Below are 27316 nucleotides of genomic sequence, written 5' to 3'. Positions count from 1 at the left end.
TCAAGTATGATTTCAGAAATCCCAATTCTTTGCAGCTCCACCATTTGTGGGGACCATAATTTATTTATTTTATTATATTTATATCCTGCCCTCCCCTATCGGGCTCAGGGCGGCTAACAACAGTTAAAATACATAATGTTATAATTAAATACAGTAAAATCATTAAAATTCATTGTACACATACAATACATTTGCAGTTTCAATCCTAAAATCCAAGATGGTGTCAATATTATTAGTTCGTATTTAGCGCTGCATACAGTAATGTCAAATATTGTTTGGCGCTCTATATTTATACTGGGATGGGTTTAGATATCAATGCTGTGCTATAGTAGTTGCTTCTCCATTATTTATTAAAAACTAGTTTAAAGAAGTTCTGTTTTACAGGCCCTGCGGAATTGTGGCAAGTCCCACAGGCCCTGATATTTTCAGAGAGAGCGTTCCACGGGGCAGGGGCTGCTACCAAAAAGGCTCTAGTTCTGGTAGTAGCCAGCTGAGTGTCTTTTGGCCTGGGGATCACAAGAAGATTTTGGATACTTGTCAATAGTCAATGGTTCCTATAAGATATAATTGAGAATTGATCTGGGGGTAATTTGGGCTCTGGGGTACTGTTTTATGAGGCAGAGGCACCAAATTTGTAGCATAGCTGCTGGTGCCTCTCCTCACACAAACACCCCAAGTTTCAAAAAGATTGGATCATGAGTCCAATTTGGGCTCCCAAAGAAGGTGCCTCAATCCTCCACTGGTTTCAATGGAGTAGAAAAAAGATGTAGGGATAATGGTCCCTTAAAATGCCTTATCCAAGACACAAGTGAACACCGAAGGCATTTATAGGACTCACAGTTCCTTTAGACATCTTCTCCAAGCAGTGAGTTCATCCAGAAGGCATTTAAAGGGACTGGGATCCCTTTAAATGCCCTTTAACTGTGAATATCCGGCAATCTTAAAAATATCCTGAATATTTTAGGAATATTGGAGGCTTGGCCATCTTGGATAGGAAAAAATGCCCAAATCTATATCTAGCTGAAAGAACAACCTTTTTTTTTTTTTTTTTGCTATTTTGCTAGATGCATGCACACCCCTTCACCCCACCCCACCACTATTTTATGTACCTTTACACAAGGGGTGTCAAATGTCCAGCCCCCATGCTAAAAATTTAAGAATGTTTTATTTTAAGTAAAAAAAATATTTAATTGTATTTGGCTGTGCCCTTTATAAAGTTTATACCTGTGCTACCTGGCATTACATTTTATGACACACATGGTCTGGCCTGACAAGGCCTCATTTATGTCAAATCATGTGAATATATATGAACATATTAAGCTGCCTTATACTGAATCAGACCCTTGGTCCATCAAAGTCAGTATTGTCTCCTCAGACTGGCAGCGGCTCTCCAGGGTCTCAAGCTGAGGTTTTTCGCGCCTATTTGCCTGGACCCTTTTTAGTTGGAGATGCAGGGGATTGAACCTGGAACCTTCTGCTTACCAAACAGATGCTCTACCACTGAACCACCATCCCTTGTTTGCAAAGCTGAATTGATGTTTGAATCTAACACAAAAAGTTACTACAATGCTAACTGCTCATGGGTACATTCTAAGAAAACACTGACCAGGATCCAGTCCTCATAACAAATGAGTTCAACACCCCTGCTTTACACTATATTGGTTTAAAAAAAAAAAAAAAAATTCCTCACTCTTCCCCAGTGCCTAGGCAGCACTAGCGGACTCATCCATCTTTTTTTTTAAGAGAGAAAAACACAAGACTGTCCTCACATGGTGCAGCTGATCATCCATGTCAAAGCCATTCCTCCCTCTCCCCAAATCCTTTATATGGGGAAAGGATATTGCACTATTGCTGCTGGATTGCACTATTGCACTATTTGGCTTGCCTGATGTTAAGGATAAAATGCAGTTGGAGCACCTCCTTTTTCTGAGTATGTAGAAAGACCCTAAGTTGATCATTTTCATGAGGCATTTGATGGTACCATTTCACCCTTACTATTCAAAGCAACCAAAAATGAAGACTGGACTGCAAACTTTTATAACATAACAGGACATCTTACCAAGAGGAGTACTTATTTCTGTTAAGTTGCTGGTCTCATCTTTCAGATAGAACACAAAACAATCATCCATTCAGTCCTGTACATATAAAGTAGTCAAGTGAGGCTGCCAGGCGAAGGCAGTTTTGACTTTCAGACTGATTTAAGTCTATCCAAATAAATACAAATAAATTATTTCACAGACTCTGCTCTAAAAATCTGGGGCTGTGTGATATGATTAAACCAGCTGCACATGCAAAGTGATCCTGGAGTAGGAATTATAGAAAATTACTGCAGTGATTAATAGCTATGCCAACATTTAATTTCACCCCAGAGCACAGCATTAGTAGGCCAAAGACATCCATGAAATGGCTTATTCCAAGTGGCTTTATGTGGGGCAAAATCCCAGCTTCAGGGGTTTGAAGGTTCCAGAAAATTGGTAGTTTTTCATCCGGGGGGAGGGATTTCCTTCCCTGTTGCAACCACATCATTTAGAATAGCAATATAGGTTTAGTTTAGCAGCAGTTATCTGATTATTTCCTTAAGACACCAAACTGAGTTTGACAGCAGCCTTCAAGAAACTACCTATAATGTCCAGTTTTGATTTTGGGAGAAATAACAGCATTTTGAACATAAATACTTCCCCTTTATATGTAAGCAGATTATGAACATTTAAAAGGCTATAACACTTGGACTTTGAAAAATTTCACACTATCTGAAAATTTGAGCAAGGTATGTGGGATGCTTTCCTTTTGTGTGTACTGCTGCAAGCAATCATGAAATTGTAAATTACATAGTCTGAAATACTGTTATCTGGAAATAAGCCCATTGATCATAAGGGGAAGTACTTCTAAGTAAAGCATGGCTTGTACACTGTCAATTATGTTTACTTAGAAATGCTTCCAGGCTAACAAGCATTGGTGAGCATGATTTTTTTTTTCTCTTTCCTTTTTCTTTCAGGTAGCTGATTGGTCTTGCATAGAAAGGCTAGCTAGAACTTTTTCTTTTTTTAGTGGCTAGTAATATTGAGGATTTGTATGCAAACCTGAATTGATGTTTGAATCTAACACAAAAAGTTACTACAGTACTAACAGCACATGGGTACATTCGAAGAAAACACTGACCAGGATCTGAGACATGCATTGGCATCCATCAACAGAAACATTTTGCAAGTGGGAAAAAGCTGAGCCATGCTTTATCACTTCCATAAAGCGTTAAGTAGGAATTTTCAAAATGTCTGTTCATTTCTAGAACTAAAATAATCTATTACAAACCAATGAGGAGGCATTTATTTTCTCATTTTTTAAAGTATGGGAACTAAAATAGTAAAGGGCCAATGTTCTGTTCATCTTATTTGTTTAGAAATTTTCTGTGCTGGCTCTCCAGAGAACCTGCTCAAGGCAGTTTACAAAGTAAAACAAAATACAAACATCAAATTCCATAGAAATTGTTAACAATTAGTAAATGATTAAAACCCCAATCTGAGCATAAAAACAGCACAAAACATTGATCAACTTAAAACAGAAATCATATGGACAAACATAATTTTTTATTTACATCTCTCTCTCTCGGCTTGACTTCGCGAACGAAGATTTAAGAAAAGTGCAGTAGTCCACGTCTGTTGCAGGCTCGCTGGTGGCTGGCAAGACCAATGCGGGACAGGCAGGTCCGGCCACAGTGGCTGCAGCATCAGGGGAAGGCTTTGGCCAAGGCTCGTAGCTAGGAAGTTTTTGCTCAAGGGACTTTTTCCCCCTTCTTGGAGCAGCCATTATGTATATTTACAGAATTGCCAGACAAGTGGTGTGTTACTCAAAAATGTTTCAGGTTTATTACAGGTTTATTACAAAGATGCTAAACAACACAGAACTTGGTTGCCATAGCTCTCTCTATGTCCTTGAAAAGGCAGCTTCTGAGAGAGCTCTCTCAGCCCCACCCACCTCACAGGGTGTTTGTTGTGGGAGAAGAAGGTAAAGAAGATTGTGAGCCACTCTGAGACTCTGAAATTTGAAGTGGAGGGCAGGATATAAATCCAATGTCTTTTTCTTCTTATTATTATTACATTGTAATATCTCTCTCTCGGCTTGACTTCGCGAACGAAGATTGAAGAAGGGTGCAGTAGTCCACGTCTGCTGCAGGCTTGCTGGTGGCTGACAAGACCAATGCGGGACAGGCAGATCCGGCCACAGTGGCTGCAGGGAAAAGTCTGATTTAGGGTTGGTGCTGTAGCAGTGCGATTCTTCCTCAATCTCCTTTTGTCCACAAGAACAGCTATGCGTGCATTCTCAAACGAAGAGACAGCCTGGTGGATGGTGTGCCTCCATGCTTTGCGATCTGAGGCTAGGTCAGACCACTGGTGATGGTTGATGGGACAGGTGACAAGGGATTTCTTCAAGGAGTCCTTGTACCTCTTCTTTGGTGCCCCTCTATTTCGATGGCCGGTGGAAAGTTCGCCATACAGAGCAATCTTGGGAAGGCGGTGGTTTTCCATCCTAGAAATATGCCATGCCCAGCGCAGCTGCGTCCTCAACAGCAGTGCCTCGATGCTTGTAACCTCCACACTCTTGAGGACTTAAGTGTTGGTCACAAAGTCACTCCAGTGGATGTTGAGGATGGTGCGAAGGCAGCACTGATGAAAGCGCTCGAGGAGTCGCAGGTGATGACGGTATAAAAACCACGATTCGGAGCCGTAGATGAGGGTTGTCATCACAACTGCTTTGTAAACATTGATCTTTGTGCTTTTTTTCAGATGCTTGTTGCTCCACACTCTTTTGTGCAGTCGGCCAAATGCACGGTTTGCCTTTGCCAGCCTGTTGTCAGTCTCCTTGTTGATCTTGGCATCTGAGGAGATGATGCACCCCAGGTAGCTGAACTGCTGGACTGTCTTCAGAACTGATTCACCCACAGTGATGCAAGGAGGGTGATAATCTTCCTGGGATGCAGGCTGGTGGAGAACTTCTGTCTTCTTCAGACTAACTTCTAGGCCGAATAGCTTGGCAGTCTCTGCAAAGCAGGACGTTATATGCTGCAGAGCTGATACCGAGTGGGAGACGAGTGCAGCATCATCAGCAAACAGTAGCTCTCGGATAAGTTTTTCCATTGTCTTGGAGTGAGCCTTTAGTCACCTCAGGTTGAACAGGCTGCCATCGGTGTGATAGCAGATGTAGACACCATCGTCATCATCTAGATCTACTGCGGCTCTTTGAAGCATCATGCTAAAGAAGATCGTAAAGAGAGTTGGCACGAGGACGCAGCCTTGATTTACACCTGTGCCTATTGGGAAGGGCTCCGAGAGGTCGTTGCAGTGTCTGACTTGGCCTCGCTGGTCTTCATGTAGCTGGATGATCATGCTGAGGAACCTTGGGGGACATCCTAAACATTCCAAGATTTGCCACAGGCCTTTCCTGCTAACGGTATCGAAAGCTTTGGTAAGGTCGACAAAAGTCACATATAGACCCTTGTTCTGTTCCCTGCATTTCTCTTGGAGCTGCCTCAGAACAAATACCATGTCGGTGGTGCTCCTGTTAGCTCTGAAGCCGCACTGGCTCTCTGGGAGGAGTTCTTCTGCAATGGTGGGCACCAGTCTGTTCAGGAGTATTCTGGCAAGGATTTTGCCTGCGATGGAGAGCAGGGTTATCCCCCGGTAGTTGGAGCAGTCTGACTTTTCCCCTTTGTTCTTATGTAGAGTGATGATGATTGCATCGCGAAAGTCCTGTGGTAGTTTGCCTTGTTCCCAGTAGGTGACAAGTACTTTGTGAAGTGTACTATGTAGTACTATGCCCCCATGCTTCCAAATCTCTGGTGGAATTCCATCAACTCCCGCTGCCTTGCCACTTTTCAGTTGCTTGATGGCTTTAACAGTCTCTTCTAGGGTGGGGATCACATCCAACTCTGTTTTCACTGGTTGAAGTGGGGTGAGGTGGATTGCTGAATCTTGAACTACGCGATTGGCACTGAAGAGATCCTGCAAATACTCCGACCACCGGTTCAGTATGGATGCCTTGTCTGTGAGGAGCACTTGGCCGTCTGCACTACGCAAGGGACTCTGAGCCTGATACGATGGACCATATACTGCCTTCAGGGCTTCGTAGAACCCTCTCAAATCACCAGTGTCTGCACACAGCTGGGTTCTCTCTGCAAGCTTGGTCCACCACTCGTTCTGAATGTCTTGAAGCTTGCGCTGGAGGTTGCTATATACAGCGCGAAAGGTTGCTTTTTTCCCGGGACAGGAGGGCTGAGCAAGATGTGCTTGGTAGGCAGATCTCTTTTTCGCCAGTAATTCTTGGATCTCTTGATTGTTCTCATCAAACCAGTCCTTGTTCTTCCTTGTGGAGAACCCGAGGATTTCTTCAGAGGTCAACAGGATGGTGGTAATAATAATAATAATAATAATAATAATAATAATCATCATCATCATCATCATCATCTTTAATTTGTATCCCGCCCTTCCCGCCGAATCAGGCTGGTAGTTTTTAGGTGTTCCAAGAGTGCTTCTGGAGAAGGATCTGTGAGGCAACTGGGGTCCTCAATTCTTGACTGGAGTTTTGCCTGGAAGGCAGCTTTAACTTCAGCTGACTGAAGGCTGCCAACCTGAAACTTCCTCCAGGGGATACCGCCTCTCCTGAGTGTAGATTTAAAGTGAAGACGGAGATTGCAGCATACTAGACGATGATCCGTATGACGGAGCTGGTGCTCTGTGCAGAATTCTAGCAGGTGGCGCTCGTTATCATTGCAGTTGCCATTGCCATGTTTGCCAAGTACTCCTTTCCAGGCTTCTGAGTCTTTATCTACTCTGGCATTAAAGTTGCCAAGTTTGATCACCTTGTCCTCTGTAGGGGTCTTCCTTACGAGGTTGCATAGATCAGCATAGAACTTGTTCTTTTCTGCAGGATCTGCTTGAAGGGTTGGAGCATACACCCTAAAGAGTGTTGCATGCTGCTTGTTTTGAAGTGGGAGGCGCATAGACATGATGCGATCTGAGTGACCTGTTGGCAGGTTTTCGAGTTTAGAGGCAATGGAGTTCCTGACCATGAAGCCAATGCCAGAAAGGCGGCTCTCAGCCTTTGACTTACCTGACCAGTAGAGGGTATAGCCAGCACCGTGTTCTTGAAGACTACCTTCCTCAGGAAAACGGACCTCACTGAGAGCGGCTATGTCGATATTCAACCTGAGAAGTTCGGGGGCAACTGGAGCAGAGCGTCGTTCAGGGCGACCACTGTCTACTGTGTCAAGCATGGTTCTGATGTTCCAACACGCAAGCTTTAGTCTTTGCACACTTTGTGAGGCAGGCGCGTGCCTTTTTTTTGTTGTTATTTTTCAACCGCAAGTAAGGATGCCCGTTGACCGCGGCTAGCCAACTGGGGGGGATGACGAGCTTTGTTTAGGCCACCTTTTCTAGGCCCCTCTCCATACGGAGCAAGTAGTGCTGTCCCTAAATAGGGTTGCTTGGTCGTTCAGGGTGCTGCCGAAAAATGCTTTCGTCTCCGGGTCAGCATCAGGCGACCAATATCCTGAACCGCCTACATGCAGGATCGGGACTGCGGCTTCCAGTGGCATCTTCCACCTGCCGTTTCACTCCTTGCCCATCGCTGCAGGACTTGATGTGTTGTGGGTTGTGGATGTGGATACCCTTCAGGCCTGCGCAGAGGAATTTTTAGGTGAAGCTCAGTGTGCACGGTACTGGCTCCACCCTTTCACCTTGGGGTCATCTGCCATGGCCCAGTAAGCCGGGACGCCAGCAGCGAGTCCTCCAGGTGGTAGGTGTTATATTAACGAGCTCTATCTGCCTGGGTTTGATGTTAGAGTTTTCCTTCTCTTGGCTGGCGAGGTTGGTGAGCCCAACCTGCCCATCCGGTTATACCGCCGGAGATTCGGTCGCACCATGACATGGCAAACTCTGTGAGAAACGGGGGGGGGGGACCAGCGGGAAGGTGTTGCCACGGATGCAGTAATGCAGGAGAGGCCATTGCAGTGACCATCTGCCAGGCATAGCCGGACAGTGACCACGCAGCGTTCACTACACCGGGAAAGAAGAGGTGATATATTGTGCATGCACTTTCTTTGGGGGGGCAGGATACCCAAGAGGGAGCCCGCCCACCCCCTCCCTCCCTACATTGTAATATATAATGAAATAATGACACAACTCACGGCTCAATTGCTAACAGGCCATGGACTGGGACCGGTCCACAGCCCAGGGGTTGGGGACCCCTGCTCTAAAGACTTGAGAAATAAAAAGACTCCTTTAGGAATTGGAAGGAGGCTCTTATTACCATGGATGAATATAAACAAATCACCAGTGCTTGTAGAGAAAAAGTTAGGAAAGCTGAAGCTCAGTATGAACTTAGGCTGGCCAAAGATGCTAAAAACAACAAAAAAGGGTTCCTTTGTGTTCAGAGTAAGAAAAAGAGCAAGGACATGGTAGGCCCATTGTGAGGGCAGGAAAGTGAAATTGCAAGAGGTAATGAAGAGAGGGTGGAACTGCTCAATTCCTAGCTTTCCTCAGTCTTCTCTTCTGAGGAAATTAGTGCTCAGCGTGGCAAAAACAGAACATATAATGAGGATATGAAGTTCCAACCTAGGATCAGCACAGGGGTAGTACATAAACACCTAGTTTCTTTAAATGAAATTAAGTCCTCAAGGCCAGATGAACTTCATCCAAGGGTTCTAAAAGAGTTTGCGGATGTAATTTCTGAGCCTCTGGCTATTATTTTTGAGAATTCTTGGAGAACAGGAGAGGTGCTGGAAGATTGCAGGCGGGCGAATGTTGTCCCCATCTTCAAGAAGGGGAAAAAGGAAGATCTGGGTAACTACCGACGCGTCAGCTTGACGTCTATACCTGGAAAAGTTTTAGAACAAATAATCAAACAGTCAGTCCTGGAACATTTAGAAAGAATGGATGTGATTACTAAGAGCCAGCATGGTTTTCTCAAGAACAAGTCATGTCACACTAACCTGATCTCTTTTTTTGAGAAAGTGACTCCCTTGCTGGATCAGGGGGATTCTGTAGACATCATTTATCTTGATTTCAGTAAGGCTGTTGACAAGTTGGTAAAATGTGGTTTGGATTCTGTTACTGTTAGGTGGATCTGTAACTGGTTGACTGATCGCACCCAAAGAGTGCTTGTGAATGGTTCCTCATCCTCTTGGAGCAGAGTGACAAGTGCAGTGCCTCAAGAATCTGTCCTGGGACCTGTTTTGTTCAACATCTTTATAAACGATTTTATAAACGATATAAACGATCTATATAAATTTGTAGATGATACTAAACTGGGAGGGGTTGCAAATACAGTAGAAGACAGAAACAGTATACAGGATGACTTTGACAGGCTGGAAAACTGGGCTAAAACCAATACAATGAATTTTAACAGGGATAAATGTAAAGTTCTGCATTTAGATAGGAAAAATCTAATGCATGGTTATAGGATGGGGGGGGGGGACTTGTCTTAGCAGTAGTATGTGTGAAAAGGATCTAGGAGTCTTAGTGTATGATATGCTAAACATGAGTCAACAGTGTGATGTGGTGGCTAAAAAGGCAAATGCAATTTTGGGCTGTATCAACAGAAGTATAGTGTCCAGATCACATGAAGTGATGGTATCACTTTACTCTGCTCTGATAAGACCTCACCTGGAGTATTGTGTTCAGTTTTGGGCACCATGTTTTAAGAAGGATATAAACAAGCTGGAACGGGTCCAGAGGAGGGCAACGAAGATGATGAGGGGTCTGGAGACCAAGTCCTATGAAGAAAGGTTGAAGGAGTTGGGCATATTCAGCCTAGAGAGGAGGCGGCTAAGAGGTGATATGATCACCATCTTCAAGTATTTGAAGAGCTGATATATAGAGGATGGTGTAGAATTGTTTTCTGTGGCCCCAGAAGGTAGGACCAGAACCAATGGTTTGAAATTAAATCAAAAGAGTTTCTGGCTCAACATTAGGAAGAACTTCTTGACTGTTAGAGTGGTTACTCAGTGGAACAGGCTTCCTCAGGAGGTGGTGGTGTTACTGAGAGGTGCTGCCTGATAATATAGAGTACCCCAGTGCCTAGAGAGAGAGTGGGTCTCCTATTTCTGTTAAACAAAATGGAATCCGACCAAAAACAGGCCAAGAAAATACTCCATCTAAAAAGGTGGAGTGGACCTCTTGGTTGAATGTATTGTTGAATGTATGCAATTTGTTCTGCTTTTACTGTCCCCTGCAATGGTAAACAATCACCTTTCACATGGTCGTATGTGAATGTTTTCACGTGGTCATATGTGAATTTCACAGTTGCTCAATGCTCATAGGTAGACAGGCTGGAAGGCACCGTGCCAATTCCAAGTTGGGTTTACAAGTGTCAGACGAGGAACTTCAAACAAAGGCGGATCATAGTGTTGCAAAATTAATCCATTTATTTGAGAACAATCAGTCTAGTAAAGAGGCAAGTTGAGTTTGATAACTTCCAAGGCCATGCCTTGCCTTTTTGTACATTTCAAAGGAAGGAAACAATATAGCATTTTCACACTCTTAGAGACAGTCAGTGCTTCCCATGCCTCCCTTATCTTGCTCCCAGGAAGCTACCCACTTTTCTACAAGGAAAAGTTCTGCTATACAAATCTGCCTAAAAACCACCATAACCCTAAACCATCTATGTTGATAGTAAGTTGCAATTATATTCCTTTATTAATTATTTCCTACATTGGCTTTAAAAGTAGATTTCAGGACTGAACCTTGTTATAAATTAAGAACAGATGGGCTCCTGTTAATCATCTAATGCATGTAAAAAATCCATGTTGGTTCCTGTTTATGCACTGAGTAGGATAAACCAATAAACATTTTCTTCAACTAGTACTTCTGACATTGAAGCAGGGCTGAAATAAAAAGATATTAAATAAGGTAAATTGAAAGTCATCAATTAGGCACACGGGCAAGAAAACAAAAGGTCAAAGAGATTTTAAAAGTGCTTGCTAGGTGCCTCTGTGAAATAATCCTCCTAGATTGTGAAAGTAAGGAAAGAGGAAGTTAATCCTTCACCCACCAGCTCTGCTGCAGTTGCCTAAAAGAGCAACTAGAAACTGGCTGGAGTAAGCACTGAAATAAGCATTGAGCAAATGTGCCTTGGAAAATGTCTCCGGAGCAAGTCAAAGGTGCAAATGTGTTTTTGATGAAAGATATTGCTGCAAGAGTGTTAGCAACATCAATGCCATGTATGGAAAGACCCTCCCTGTCTCCTCCTTGTTCCTTTAGTAATATGATGCTTGTAATAATGTATGGGATATGGGGTGGTCCTTTCCTATAATTGTGCGATTGTTTACTGGAAATGATTGTCTGTGACTATAAAACTGTAGACCTTCCTGAAATTGGGGCTCCCGGATTCATTTAGACATGAGTCTGATCTGGGGTCAGTGTACACGTTAAATAAATGGCTGTTTCTTCCTGATTTCGCCTGAGGCCTCGTTTCTGGCTAACCACCAACGGCCAAGGTTGCTGCCTTGTTACAAATTAAGCACAGATGGGCTCCTGTTAATCAACTAATGCATGTAAAAAATCTATGTTGGTTCCTGTTTATGCACTGAGCAGGATAAACCAATAAACGTTTTCTTCAACTAGTTCTTCTGACGTAAAGCTTGAGAAGGTGTCGGAGAAGAGGAGATTGCGTAGGCAGCTGGGCCCTTGGAAAGAGCTGGAAAAAAAGTTGGTGCAGCTGCCAGAGGCCCAGGCAAGGGAAAGGCCTGGGAGCACCATGCTCACAAGGCCTGGTTCAGCACTGGAAGTACGCAGAATGGCAGGACACTAGAAGTGGGGTGAAGGAAAAGCCCATAGCCCAGAAGCAATCCAGTCCCGCTTAACTCCTGAAAGACCCAGAGAGCTGGCTGAGCTTGGCAAGTGTCTAATGACCTGGGACATGCTGGATAAGCTTGGGGACCAAGGAACTGACTCAAAAGCAAGGCCTCCTCAGAGAAGGCTATAATTAATAGGTCTACAGGTGATGCCACAAGGTGGAAAACTCAGAGGTGTGAGGGATATACAGGGACCAAGAGCTGTATAATAGACAAGAACTAAAAAGTAAAACAAATACTCTTGGGGTCCATTATTGCAGACATTAACAATTTTCAATCATTCTGAAAGGTTTTGGCCCTCATTTCTCTTTCTTTCATCTTTTGAGCAGTCTCCTCAGTTTTGACAGGCTTTTTCTAGGGCTGCCAGTCCTCAGGTGGGAGTGGGGGATCCCCTGATTTTGCAGGCTCCTGTTTACCACCAGCCAGCTGGCTGGTGGGGGAATCCTTAACCCTAACAGTCACAACCCCACATGACATCCCTGTTGTGATGATATCATGTGGAAGCAGCGTCATCACACTGGGGGCGCCACATAGTGATATTCTAGTTTTGAGACAAAATTCTATGGTTTGAGCCCAGTTTTACCATAGAGTTTAGTAAACCCAAAACCAGAGCATTGCTGCTTGACATCCCCAGTGTGATGATGTGTGTCATCATGTCTAGGATATCGTGCACAGCAACGTTGCCCTGCCCTTCCACTCCTGGAAACTTCCCTCCCACCCTCTGCCAGTGAAACTCTAGTTATGTTGAACTTCTGTGTTCACACAAAGAGCACTGTGACTTAATAGCACTGTGATCATTGCTCCCAATTGGTGCAACACACTTAAGTCACACACCAGATCCTAAGCATTACTAAGGACCAAACAGTCTGTTCTATCTTACATTGTTTGAGTAGTAATCTGTCATCCAAATTAAAGTCCATGTTTGTGTCCCTCCATCTTTATATTTACTTGTCAAAACTGATGTTGTGTTTATATAGATGGCTGAACTGTGGTTATTAGTAGCATAAATGAATCCCCTCTTCAGTTCATAGTATTGAGCTAGGGTAATTGTATATCATGTTATGCTTTCAGTTATTTTCATTCACAAAGTCAAGACCTCTGCAATTGATTCTGTGCCCTTTCAAGGCAGCAGAATTAGATCTAGGCCAGATTTGCTTGTTCACTTTATATGCAAAGCTTAACATGTCTGGAACTGTATAATTAACATAACTGACATAACTACAGCAACATGAGCTTTTTTTGTCCCAGTTTTGACCTTTCAGCATGGCAGCTTTCGCTCAGTACAAAATTATTCTAGGTGATTTTTATGGTAAGTACATTTGCAAATTGTGAGAACACTGCTCTCTTTGTAATTTTGTCATGTGGAATGTCATAGAATCCTGAGACCTCAGAAGCCATTTTGATGCAGTCATCTCTTGGGGTAGTATAAGAATTCCCATTCTATCCCCCCCCCCCCCACACACACTTTGGTTATGAATGGGAAAACAGAGCTGCAAAGCTCCACATAAAATTAATGTAGGCTTTGAGTACATATTTTCTATTAATTAGTCTTCTGTGTGAGAAATACAGATTAAACTTCTTAACTTTTGTGCTCTTGGGATGACAATTGATCTATAAATTGGATTGCCATCATCAAGCTCCTTTATTTAAACATGTTTGCAAAGTGGTGATGGGTTGATGCTTTTCAGAATATTACCAGCTATTATGATCCCCATATGATTTGCATTCATGACAAATTATCTTACTCATGACAAGCAGAGCAAGTTAAAAACTCCCTCCTTTCCCAGACAAAGAGGGGAACTGCAATATATTAGAAGGTATGTTTGCACTACTTCAGTTTTTAGAAAATAATTTACTGTGATATACCCCATACTGGAAATGGCTAGTACTGTGTTGTCAACTCATTAATACTTAAGCAACAAGTCTTACTTTACTCCTCAGTTTAAATTGATACAAAATGCCTGACTGAAATTTATAGTGTGCTCGTTTCTTATGTGCATGGCAATAAACAAGGAAAACCCCACAGCAATACTACACATTGGTACATATAAAAGGCCCAGTGGTGATTCAGTTTGAACACCGGTGTTGACTGAGATGAAATATCCTGTACAAATTCCTTGTTTAAGCTCTATATGGCCTTACTCCTTCATTCCATCCAGTGATGGCATTTCAAGGTGGGAATAACCACAAGCTTCACTGGGCAATAGCCCTGCTCACTTTCCTGAAATGTGGGCCAGATGCCACAATGAGGTCAGGTCTGCCTTTTATCATCTGAGGCAGGTCAGGCAACTTGTTCCCTATCTCTCCTCCCAGAACTTAGCTACGGTGATCCATGCAATGGTCACTTCCAGGTTGGACTATTGTAACTCATTCTATGTGGGACTGCCCTTGAATCTGACCTGGAAACCCTAGCTAGTGCAGAATGTGGCGATGTCCTTGCTGACAGCATCATCTGTGCAGGCTCACATTCAGCCAGTGCTGCACCAACTGCACTAGCTACCAACTGAGTACCATGTCCGCTTCAAGGTTATGGTGTTGATTTTTAAAGCCCTATGCGGCCTGGGACCAGCATACTTTCAGGACCGTCTCTCCCCATATATGCCCCGGAGAGCCTTGCATTACATAGACCAGCATCTACTGGTAGACCCTGACCCCAAAGACATCTGCTTAGACATGACCAGGGCCAGGGCCTTTTCTGCCCTTCAGTTGAGGCAACAGATGTCTCTACTGTCTCGGCTGCCCCTGCCCATAGCAAGCTTATAGATGGTTGCTATCCTGCCGATGTCCAACAGGAGGTGGATGGGACAGCTCTGGGCAATGTATGTTTTTTGCTGCCATCTTGTTTTATTTAATTTATTTATTGTATTTTATTTATGTTGTTATCCACCCTGAGTCCACCATGTGATAGGGTGATATATAAGGCAATGAATTAATGTTTTAATTGTCTTAAATTGATTTCTGCTTGATTAATAAATGTATTCATTGATATGATGCACACTTCCCTGAGCCCTGTACATGTGGCAAAACTGAAATCCTAAAAATCACGCAGATAAAGTTGACTGTGATGTCATATTCTTTAACTTTAATAAAAATAATTGGTTAATGGGTATTCCTGACATTAAATACGTTTGCTAGAAAATGTATGGCAAGAATTTGAAATGAATAAATACTGCCCAAGCAAGTGTTTGGTTTCTTCCATTGACTTCCACCTGCATGGTGTTTCAGCTGTTTCAGCTTCATGCCCAATAAAACATTGCTTCATGCCCAATAAAACATTGCTTTTATCATTGTTTACAGGGTTTCATGCTTGAATGTAACATTTTTTATTTAAAAAACAAAATGATTTTGTCTTTTTTGTTTCTGCCAATTCAGGATGCTATCATGTTGGCAGGTGATGAGCAAGCTTGGAAAGAAGTCAAAGAAGCTATAAATAAAATGACAACTTCCAAGTCACAAGAAGGTATCCTTTCCATGCCACAATAATGAACCACAGTAAATAGATTTTCTTTTGACTCAGACTGCTCATTGACATTTCTAGGATATGAAACTTTAAATATTCCTCTCTTCTTGTCCATCTAAACACTCTTCTATCAGTTCCTCTATCAGTTATTGTTAGACAGCATTTAAAGACCATTTCTTCCTCTTGAGATAAGATGTAATGCACCTCTACATGAGGTTGACTTTTAAGACAATTCTGAAATTCCTCTTGTGTGAAATTTTACTGTATTCACCCAAATGCAAGACTAGGTTTTTCTCCCCCCCCCCCAGGAATTTGGTAACCTTGAGCTGGCAACCCTAATCAGGTGTGGTCCAAATGAGTCCTTCCTCAGAGGACAACACTGCCCTGGAAAGGGCCTTGTCCCCCCACCCCTTCTCATCCTTTTACTGACAGAACCAACCTTAGAATGTTGCAGTTGCCACTGAGGAAATCCATTTCTTAAAGCTACAGGCTCTCCTTTAATTATTTTCAGCTTTTTGACCCCCCCCCCCCAATTTATTTTTGTAGATTTCATATTTTGTAGGTTTCATATTACATGCCTGAAAAGACCCCCAAGCTTTGCAGAAAAATCTGAAGTCTAAAAAATAAACACACTGCAGGGTAAGGAGTAAAAATCCAAATAAAAGCAGTGTCCGTACCTTTAAGAAATGAATGCACTTTGAGAGTGGTCATTATGGGGGTTATTACACAACCACTACAATAGTGCCAGGCTTCAAATCTTGGTTTCTATTAGTAAAACGTGGAGGAAAAGTCCTTACCAGCGCTATTTGAGCCTCCTCTATCCCATTCCCCTACCTCTTGCCTTGGAGGAAGGATTCATTGAAGCCAGGTCCAGCAGCAACCACCAGGCAACTTGCTACCATGCAATTTGTGCAACTCACTCAACTGCAGCAATGGTTGTGACTTGATGTGACACAACTTGACTGGCCCCCCCTGAGAGCTTCCATATAACTTGTACAACTTGTCCTGGCCCAGTAGCGGACACCATACTACTTACCTGAGTGACATGATTTTAGCAATTATCCAGGTTCAATCCTTGGCATCTCCAAAAAAGGGTCCAGGCAAATAGGTGTGAAAAACCTCAGCTTGAGACCCTGGAGAGCTGCTGCCAGTCTGAGAAGACAATACTGACTTTGATGGACCGAGGGTCTGATTCAGTATAAGGCAGCTTCATATGTATGTATTTTCATATGTCCTGAATGGGTTACTCTGAATCTGATTCATATGGACATGAAGACCTTTTTTGTCTCACATGCTAATGCTAAGGAGCTTTTCAGATGTTTAATAACTGAATATTAGCTGTGTCTTTTATCACATAGATCACTAATCTAACAGCTTTTATCTGTCAAACCCAGAGCAGTTTTTCTCAGTCTTGGTCAGTTAAAGTAGGATAAAACTCCTTTCCTCAAAACTGTTAATATTAAAGAAAATTGGTTACCTATGCATTGGGTTTTAATTCTGCAGCTATCTATATTAGATGGTTTGTTAATTGTAAATTTTAAAATGTAGAGGTTTTCAGAAGCTGAAACAGTGAATGGGTTACCAGAATGTTATAATCTAATATAATTTTGGCACAAGAGTTTGCTTTTGTTTGGCAATTACAGTGAAGAATAATCCTTAATCAAAGTAAACAACAGAATGGAAGCAAGCTCTGGTGAAATACCGGGCATTGTTAAAGAAAACCAGTCCTCTTCTCCCAGACACAAATATCTACCAGCTGAAACTACTTGACCTTGCCATGGATGCCTGCATAAACCTTGGTCTTTTGGAGGAAGCTTTGCTTTATGGCAACAGAACTTTGGAGCCCTACAGGTGAGAGTTGGAGTTACAGTGATGTATTATAAGATTCAGTTTTCTTCCATGAACAATCAGTACTGGAAAGCACCATTTCTGTGTAGAATATGGCTGAAAAACAGAAGGGGCAGAAATCCTTTGCACATGTACAGAATGTGACAGATATTTGTATGCTTACAGAGTACTCCATTGTGCATGGAGTGAATCTGCTCCCCTTAATTAGATCAGAGTGACTGCAGCCTGCAGTGCAGTGCTATCCCCTAGCACAGCCATATCCTTGATACAGATATCTATAAATTAATCGTACAATTTTTGTTGTATTAAATGAGATTGTAATTCCTCAAGGCTATGCTTGCTGTTGCAATAGAGGAAAGGAATTAGGTCTCTATGGTTTACCCTTGCTGGACGTATTCTGCAACTGCCAAACCTTCTGATTGATAATTAGTAGTACAATCAGACTTCACAATCAGTACTATTCTTCTGAATCAGGATTGCACAACATGTGTCCTCCAGTAAAACAGCAACTTCTTCTACCTCAATTTAAACCTTCCAAAAAAATAGGGTAGTAGTACACTGCATAGCACATTCTTTTGACATGTGCTAAGGTATGTGATCATACTATGTATGAAATACACTTTCCTAGAGAACTGTGATTCCTTTTTCTTCAGATCTCCATTTTTTCAATATATATATATATATATATATATGTTCCCAGGCATATTTGCAAATCTGTCAGCTTGCCTGCCTATCTGAGCAGTACCATTCTATGTGTTTTTGACCTCCTTGTGTTATCATCTATTTTCTACCCTAATGTCTAATTAGCTTTGATTGATATAGTTTGAACAAGAGAAAAGCTGCTTCCTTTGAAGCAGGTAGTAACTGTGTAGTACAGCGATGAGATAGAAGGGCCACGATGATCAAAGGGTAATTGCAGCTTTGTACTTTTCCCCTCTGTATATATCTTCTTTTGTTAATATTGATATAAAATGTTGAAGAAAATGATGACAATGGGCAACCTTTGAATTAGTATATTCAAATGCCACTACTGGCCTAGCTGTTTTCACTTTTTTTCTTGGGTAAAGACAGAGGTTCCGTTCTACTGTGGGAAAACATGGTTCAATTCAAATAAATGGAATTGGTGTGATTGTCCAAAGGCAGCCCACTCCATGCTTATTTAGGGTCTGTCAAACAAGAATGTAAAGTCAGGATCTCACTTGGTTTCTCAACCCCAGTTGATCTTAATTGTAATTCTGCATGATAAATTCAATCTTAGTTATAGTTTGAAGATATCCTGGCATAAACCTGGTTTAATCCTGGCTTGTTTTCTGCCGCCATCCTCTCAGGCAATGGAGAGAAGGAAATGAAACCATAATTTGTTGATTTAAGTGGTGATTGTCTATGACCTGCATCTTGATTTCCACAAACTAACCAGAGTAAAAATAAGCCGTTAAATATTATGTCTGAACTGAGGCAATCATTTAGGTCTTCGTGTGTTAAATGGGATGACTGCAACAGTGATTGATAGAAATTCAAGTGCTATGAGATTGGCCTCTGAATTTGAACAGGTGCTTATATTTTGATTGCAGTACAATGTAGAAGGTTTCTAAGTTACTTTTGCCTGAATCATGAATTCTATTTTTAAAACATGTTGGTGTAAACATTTTACTATGGATACTTTTGCTTTAGCCTCATGTAGTCATTTTTGAGATTTCTCCGCTTCTTTTTCTCATGATGTATAAGACCTAATTTTGCTGTGCCCTGGACGTTTTTGAAAAATTAATAGTGTCCTTGAATAAGCTTCAGTAAAGGGTTGGGCAAAATTGTGTGTGATGAAATACATTTGTGACCCACCTACTCTCACCTCTTGGCAATGCACTAGTAAAAAAAAACAGCAATCAAAAGGTCATCACATTCATATTGTTCTGCTCTCTTTTTATCTATCTTTATCCTTCATCAAGAATCATAAAATCAGTTTCATTGTGTGGGAAAGAAGTTTGGTGGTATGTTCTTGAGAGGAGAAAGGGTAGTAGGCAAGCTTATTGCAAAGCAAGACACTAACAGAGCCATGTGGCAAAGTTCAGTGTTGTTTTTTTTATCACCTCTGGTGTGCTGTTACTGTTTGTGACTATACTGCCTTGTGTGCAGTCTCTTCTCATGCATTTTAGTTCATTAGCTATTCTAGGAAGCACAGCGAGACTATTAATGGACTCACTAAATAACCTCTCCTCTCCTGAAAATAATATATTCTGCTGGCAAATGACATTAGAATTTGATAAGGTGAAGTATTGAAGCTGGGATATTAATTACTTCATGGTAATCATTTGAAAAGAGCCCCATGGCACAGAGTGGTAAAGCTGCAGTACTGCAGTTCAATCCCAGCAGAAGCTGGTTCAGGTAGCCAGCTCCAGGTTGACTCAGCCTTCCATTCTTCTGAGGTCGGTAAAATGAATACTCAGCTTGCTGGGGGAAAAGTGTAGATGACTGGGAAAGGCAATGGCAAACCACCCTGTAAAAAGTCTACTGTGAAAACATTGTGAAAGCAATGTCACCCCAGAGTCAAAAACAACTGGTGCTTGCACAGAGGATAACTGGTGCTTACTTTTTTAATCATTTGAAATGTTGAGGCCAGAAATGCTCCTCCAACTGTTATGGTTAAAACCCAACATCCTTGCTAATTACTAGGGATGGGCACAGACTGGGTGACCAGCCAAAATCTGAACTGAACTTTCCCCAGTTTGAGGCTTGCAAGCCAAGGTTCGCCACCCACATGTTTGCCAAACAAATCTCTGAGCTTGTGAGAATGGAAGTGGCTCAAAAAGTGAATCCCCCCACACAAAGTCTGGCATGAAAATGTTAGGTAACAGTGGTGACATTTTCCAGCCTTGGAAACATAAATAGGGACCTCAAAGCTTGACTGGCAATGCTGCCTGCCAATAACAAAGTTCCCTCCCCATTACTCACAATGGGAGAGGATGACATAAACCTCAGATGAGTGCATATTCCCTATGTTGGCAAGGCAAAGTGGTTTGGGACGGATTAGGTGCACTAGCATGTGAAAGTGCTTTGCTGTGGTAGGGGATTGCTTAACTAGCATTCTCAGTCAGAGGCTAGCTTTTCCCTGGGTTCTTCTGTGTCACAATTCTTTTTTCTTTCTTTCTTTTTTTTTGGGGGGGGGGTGCATTTTCTATTAAGGTCTCTGGGCCCAGATACTCTGGGGTTGGAATAACAGTGCCCAGAGCAGAATGATGGTCCCTAGTAATAGAATCTGTGCTCTGGGACCAGAATGACAGGTCACAGAGTAGAATGAGAGCCCTTGGAAATAGGCTCAGTGCTCTGAAACTGGAATGACAGCCTCTGGGAGTAGCAGAAGTGTTCCAGGACTGGAATGACAATCCCCAGAATGGAATGATGGTCCCTAGCAATAGAATCTGTGCTTTGGGAGTGGTATGACAGATCACAGAGTGGAATGACAGCCCCTGGGAGTAGCGGAATTGTTTCAGGAAAATAGGGATTGAATTCTTCTTTCACATAGCAAGAATTTAACAGGAGTTTGTTGCTGTCAGCTTTCCTTCATTTTTCTTTTCATTTTATGTAAGCCAAAATGCCCTCAAAACCGAGGTTGGGGAATTGACAGGTGGGCACTTGACTTTAAAAGGAACAAGAGTCTATATATACAGGCTCCACATCCAGAAACTATTGCTCAAATATGCCAGGGACACTAATTAAGTAAAAACAATTAAAATTTATTCCAGAAAAATATAGATCACACACACAAGATCAAAATACTCATAAAATCATACATACAGTCCTAAGAAAATTAGATAGAGATATAGAGAAACACATGGGTAGACGAACAGGGTGATATTTACTGATCGTAGTTGTGGCGGAACCGGCCCGATTCTGCCTTCAGACTCGGTCCCGTCAGCTCCCTATTGAGTCGCCAACTCCTGGCGGGAGCTATTTCTCCTCCTGCCCCTTGGGCGCGCTGCCACCACCTGCTCAGTCCCGGGGTTCAGATTGAGAGGAACAGGACTCCCAATCCCCCTCTCCAGCTATGAGGCCCGGCCTCAAGGTCCTCTGCCACCCTGTACTTGGGTTTCACAGAGACCTCAGCACTTCTTTGGGGCACCCCTGGAGGATTGGCACCTTATCCAACTGCATGCCTTCCCCCTTGCCCGGGGCCCCCGTTATAAAACAGCGTGGTCTAAAGCGGTTTGGGGATCTATGTGGTACAGAGTTTGACTGCCAGTATTTAAAACAGAAAAACACATTTATTTAAAAGAGAAAAAGATAGGGAAAGAAAAACAAAACAAAAACAGTTGCCTTTAAAAAGGTAGCCCAGCACAGCACACGCACAGCAAACAGCATAACAAAATAAAGGTGGTTCTTAAACGCATCGTATTGTCCCTGGTCTACACTTGCCCTGCCTATGAGAATGACTTACTTGGTCTGACTGCCTGGGGCCTCCCAGGCAGGAGCCTCCATTGCTCACCACATGCTCGCTCGAGTGCTGGCTTCCAACTGCCCTTCTCTTCCTGCTAACACACATGCCAAGAACAAAAGCACTTCCTGCCTCTCTAGGAGACTTTCCCCCTAGAGTTGTTGGTTTGGCTCTGGAAGGGAGGTGGGGTTGGTGGGAGGCTACAAAGCCTGCTGAGGAATTTACTGATCCCTGCCAATGAAGCACCAGCACTCTAAGATGGTGTTTCTCCACACGTCCCCCTCCTTAAATTCTGAGCCGGAGGGGTTGCCTCCTACAGAGGTGACCCCGTAGCAGAATCCAACCAACCAAGGAGAAACCCATTAACCAAAATATTACACAAACATTCAGGTATTTCTCCAATAATACACAAAGTCCCACAACCTAGGTGTCCGTGTCCCTTCTGGACAAAACGTTGCATTGCTGCATGCAGAAGGAATGTCCAATCTTTAAGATGTACTCCTCCATCTCCCAGGACCACCTCTGGAGTTTGGTGCTCTCCCTCCGTTGCTGCTGTTGCTGGGATGAGTGGTCCATCAAAGGAGCAAATTCCTGGCCCCACATATGGGGTTGGAAACTGCCCAGTTCCCACACAGTTGCTTCTTCTTTATCCCTCATTGGTGGAATATTCCCTCTGTCCACTCTGACCTCCCAGAAAACCACCTCTGGGGCTCCAAACAATTGCTGTCCCAGCTTCTTTTTGTTTCCTTCCTTCCTACCTATATGCAACCCCATGGACCTCTCAGAGAATGGCTGTGGTATATTCACCTGCACCACTTGAACTGCCTTTCCCATTTTCTCCATAGCCACCACATAAGTAGCATCGCCCAGGTCATCCACAATCACATGGGGTCCCTCCCATTCCACTTTCCATTCACCAGTATGAAGGGGCAGGAAATCCATCACCCTATCCCCTGTCTCAGCTTCTGAGAACTCCACTTTCTGGTCCCTTGCCACCTCACACAGTGTTTCCAGCCTAGGGTCACTTTGAACCTCAGACAGGAACATTTCTGGCTGCCCCAGACTTCCTATCATCTGTTCCTTCAAGCCACCTCTAGTCCCACTGTTTCCAGAACACCCAGCCAACGTTTGATCTGGGTTCTCCGCCCCCTCAGTTGGTTTTTCAGTGTCAGCCAACTGAGCTCCTTCCTGCCTGGAAGGCTCCACAGCATCCTGCTGCCCTTGCGGAAATTGGCAACCCTCTCCCCATTGGGCACACCCTCCTGCAGGGCTTGAGACAGGCTGGTCCTCCCCCTCCCTGGTTGGTGGTGAGGTGGCTTCCCTAAAGTTGCCTTCCTCCCCCCACCTTCCCCTGAGGGTTTGGCTTGGGTTCTCAGTCCCCTTGGTTGGTTTTTCAGCACTACCCAACTGACCCCCTTCCTGCCTGGAAGGTCCCACAGCTTCCCAGGACTCCTGTCTGCCCTGCTTCAAGACAACCTGTTCGTAGAGCGTCTCGGACGATCCCACTTCCTGATCCACAGCTACTTGGTGAACCGGTTCCAACCTAAGGCCGCTCCGGAACCCCTTCTGGAACCGCTCCCGTTCCCCCAAGCCTTCAGCTATGTGCTCCTCTGAGCCCCCATTAGCCTTGCTGCTCTCAGAAACTCCTGTGAAATCTCCACTCTCCACCTCTGTCTCTTCGGCATGCACATCCTTTATGCTCGACAGGTCCCTTTCCTTGCTAGGAACATCTACAGCCTCTTGCTGCACTTGGGGAAAGCTACACCCCTCTTCCCCTTGAGAACACCCTCCTCCAGGGCTTGAGACAGGCTGGTCCTCCCCCTCCTGGGTGACTGCCCTCTCTTCATCCTCAGTAACCTGGGCTATTTCCCCCTCCCTGGTTGGTGGTGAGGTGGCTTCCCTAAAGTTGCCTTCCTCCTCCCACTTTCCTCTGAGGGTCTGGCTGCGGGTTACAGCATTGATAGAGTACTGGCCAACCAACAAATCCCGGCCCAATAACACTGGAACTGTTTGTTCCTTCATTACCCCACATTCAGAATAGGATACCACAAGTTAGGAAAGGCACAAACAGGCATAAGAAAAGGCCTGCCTGGTTAACAAACAAAGTAATGGAAGCTGTAAAAGGTAAGAAGGACTCCTTTAAGCGGTGGAAAACCAGTCCAAGTGAGATTAGTAAAAGGGAACACAGGCTGTGGCAAATCAAATGCAAGACTGTGATCAGGCAGGCAAAAAGGGACTATGAGGAGCATATTGCAAAAAACATAAAGACCAACAATAAAACTTTCTTCAAATATATTAGAAGTAGGAAACCAGCCAGGGAGGCAGTGGGGCCCTTGGATGACCATGGGGTAAAAGGATTACTGAAGGAGGATAGGGAAATGGCTGAGAAGCTAAATGAATTTTTTGCCTCCGTCTTCACTGTAGAAGACGAGAACTTTTTGCCCGCCCCAGAACCACTAATTTTGGAAGGGGTGTTGAAAGACCTGAGTCAGATTGAGGTGACAAATGAGGAGGTCCTACAACTGATAGACAAATTAAAAACTAATAAGTCACCGGGTCCGGATGGCATACATCCGAGAGTTCTGAAGGAACTCAAAGTTGAACTTGTGGATCTTCTAACAAAAATCTGTAATCTTTCATTGAAATCTGCCTCCATTCCTGAGGACTGGAAGGTAGCAAATGTCACCCCCATCTTTAAAAAAGGTTCCAGAGGAGATCCGGGAAATTACAGGCCAGTCAGTCTGACTTCAATACCGGGAAAGTTGGTAGAAACCATTATCAAGGACAGAATGAGTAGGCACATTGATGAACACGGGTTATTGAGGAAGACTCAGCATGGGTTCTGCAAGGGAAGATCTTGCCTCACTAACCTGTTGCATTTCTTTGAGGGGGTGAACAAACATGTGGACAAAGGAGACCCGATAGATGTTGTTTACCTTGACTTCCAGAAAGCTTTTGATAAAGTTCCTCATCAAAGGCTCCTTAGAAAGCTTGAGAATCATGGAGTAAAAGGACAGGTCCTCTTGTGGATCAAAAACTGGCTGAGTAATAGGAAGCAGAGAGTGAGTATAAATGGGCAGTCTTCGCAGTGGAGGACGGTAAGCAGTGGGGTGCCACAGGGCTCGGTACTGGGTCCCATGCTCTTTAACTTGTTCATAAATGATTTAGAGTTGGGAGTGAGCAGTGAAGTGGCCAAGTTTGCGGATGACACTAAATTGTTCAGGGTGGTGAGAACCAGAGAGGATTGTGAGGAACTCCAAAGGGATCTGTTGAGGCTGGGTGAGTGGGCGTCAACGTGGCAGATGCGGTTCAATGTGGCCAAGTGCAAAGTAATGCACATTGGGGCTAAGAATCCCAGCTACAAATACAAGTTGATGGGGTGTGAACTGGCAGAGACTGATCAAGAGAGAGATCTTGGGGTCATGATAGATAACTCACTGAAAGTGTCAAGACAGTGTGCGTTTGCAATAAAAAAGGCCAATGCCATGCTGGGAATTATTAGGAAGGGAATTGAAAACAAATCAGCCAGTATCATAATGCCCCTGTATAAATCGATGGTGCGGTCTCATTTGGAGTACTGTGTGCAGTTCTGGTCGCCGCACCTCAAAAAGGATATTATAGCTTTAGAGAAGGTGCAGAGAAGGGCAACTAGAATGATTAAAGGGCTGGAGCACTTTCCCTATGAAGAAAGGTTGAAACGCTTGGGACTGAGATCAGAGAATTAGATTCACTTTTAGAAATGCTTTGGGTTGAAATAGAGGGCCCAAAAGGAAATTTAACTATGGGAATTTGTTATCGCCCACCAAATCAAAAGAGAGAGGACGATTATAATATGATGGAAGGCTTAAAGATAGCGGCTAAACGTAAAAACTGTGTTGTAATAGGTGATTTTAACTACCCGCAGATTGATTGGGTCAATATGTGTTCTGGTCGAGAGAAAGAGATTGAGTTTCTTGATGCTCTCAATGACTGTGCTATGGAGCAGATGGTCTCAGAACCTACCAGGGGTGGGGCGATCCTGGATTTGGTCCTAAGTAATGCCCAAGACTTGGTGAGAGATGTAAAAGTGATTGCGCCGCTTGGGAGCAGTGACCATAATGTTATTGATTTCACCGTTTGTATAAATAGGGAGTTGCCCCAAAAGACCACCACAACCACGTTTAACTTTAAAAGGGGTAAATACACTGAGATGAGGAGGCATGTGAGGAAGAAACTGAAAGGAAAGGTACATACGGTCAAAACCCTTGAGAAAGCTTGGACGCTATTTAAAACTATAATCCTAGAAGCTCAGATAAAATACATACCACAAGTTAGGAAAGGCACAAACAGGCATAAGAAAAGGCCTGCGTGGTTAACAAATAAAGTAATGGAAGCTGTAAAAGGTAAGAAGGACTCCTTTAAGCGGTGGAAAACCAGTCCAAGTGAGATTAATAAAAGGGAACACAGGCAGTGGCAAATCAAATGCAAGACTGTGATCAGGCAGGCAAAAAGGGACTATGAGGAGCATATTGCAAAAAACATAAAGACCAACAATAAAACTTTCTTCAAATATATTAGAAGTAGGAAACCAGCCAGGGAGGCAGTGGGGCCCTTGGATGACCATGGGGTAAAAGGATTACTGAAGGAGGATAGGGAAATGGCTGAAAAGCTAAATGAATTTTTTGCCTCCGTCTTCACTGTAGAAGACGAGAACTTTTTGCCCGCCCCAGAACCACTAATTTTGGAAGGGGTGTTGAAAGACCTGAGTCAGATTGAGGTGACAAATGAGGAGGTCCTACAACTGATAGACAAATTAAAAACTAATAAGTCACCGGGTCCGGATGGCATACATCCGAGAGTTCTGAAGGAACTCAAAGTTGAACTTGTGGATCTTCTAACAAAAATCTGTAATCTTTCATTGAAATCTGCCTCCATTCCTGAGGACTGGAAGGTAGCAAATGTCACCCCCATCTTTAAAAAAGGTTCCAGAGGAGATCCGGGAAACTACAGGCCAGTCAGTCTGACTTCAATACCGGGAAAGTTGGTAGAAACCATTATCAAGGACAGAATGAGTAGGCACATTGATGAACACGGGTTATTGAGGAAGACTCAGCATGGGTTCTGCAAGGGAAGATCTTGCCTCACTAACCTGTTGCATTTCTTTGAGGGGGTGAACAAACATGTGGACAAAGGAGACCCGATAGATGTTGTTTACCTTGACTTCCAGAAAGCTTTTGATAAAGTTCCTCATCAAAGGCTCCTTAGAAAGCTTGAGAATCATGGAGTAAAAGGACAGGTCCTCTTGTGGATCAAAAACTGGCTGAGTAATAGGAAGCAGAGAGTGAGTATAAATGGGCAGTCTTCGCAGTGGAGGACGGTAAGCAGTGGGGTGCCGCAGGGCTCGGTACTGGGTCCCATGCTTTTTAACTTGTTCATAAATGATTTAGAGTTCGGAGTGAGCAGTGAAGTGGCCAAGTTTGCGGATGACACTAAATTGTTCAGGGTGGTGAGAACCAGAGAGGATTGTGAGGAACTCCAAAGGGATCTGTTGAGGCTGGGTGAGTGGGCGTCAACGTGGCAGATGCGGTTCAATGTGGCCAAGTGCAAAGTAATGCACATTGGGGCTAAGAATCCCAGCTACAAATACAAGTTGATGGGGTGTGAACTGGCAGAGACTGATCAAGAGAGAGATCTTGGGGTCATGATAGATAACTCACTGAAAGTGTCAAGACAGTGTGCGTTTGCAATAAAAAAGGCC

The 27316-nt window shown here is 43.5% G+C and overlaps 1 protein-coding gene across 1 annotated transcript in view; it reads left to right on the top strand.

Annotated features, from left to right (window-relative positions):
* Window positions 1–27316, top strand: part of SMYD3 (SET and MYND domain containing 3) — a 706638-nt gene that overhangs the window by 603483 nt on the left and 75839 nt on the right. The window contains exons 9-10 of the mRNA XM_060243806.1: window positions 15218–15305; window positions 16982–17156. Of these exons, the coding sequence (XP_060099789.1) occupies window positions 15218–15305; window positions 16982–17156 (263 nt within the window). The remainder of the gene's footprint in view (window positions 1–15217; window positions 15306–16981; window positions 17157–27316) is intronic.

This window comes from Heteronotia binoei, chromosome 1 (genome assembly GCF_032191835.1).
Source record: "Heteronotia binoei isolate CCM8104 ecotype False Entrance Well chromosome 1, APGP_CSIRO_Hbin_v1, whole genome shotgun sequence".
NCBI lineage: Eukaryota > Metazoa > Chordata > Lepidosauria > Squamata > Gekkonidae > Heteronotia > Heteronotia binoei.
The sequence above is the reverse complement of the archived record's forward strand: the minus strand, read 5'-3'. Positions and strand labels throughout refer to the sequence as shown.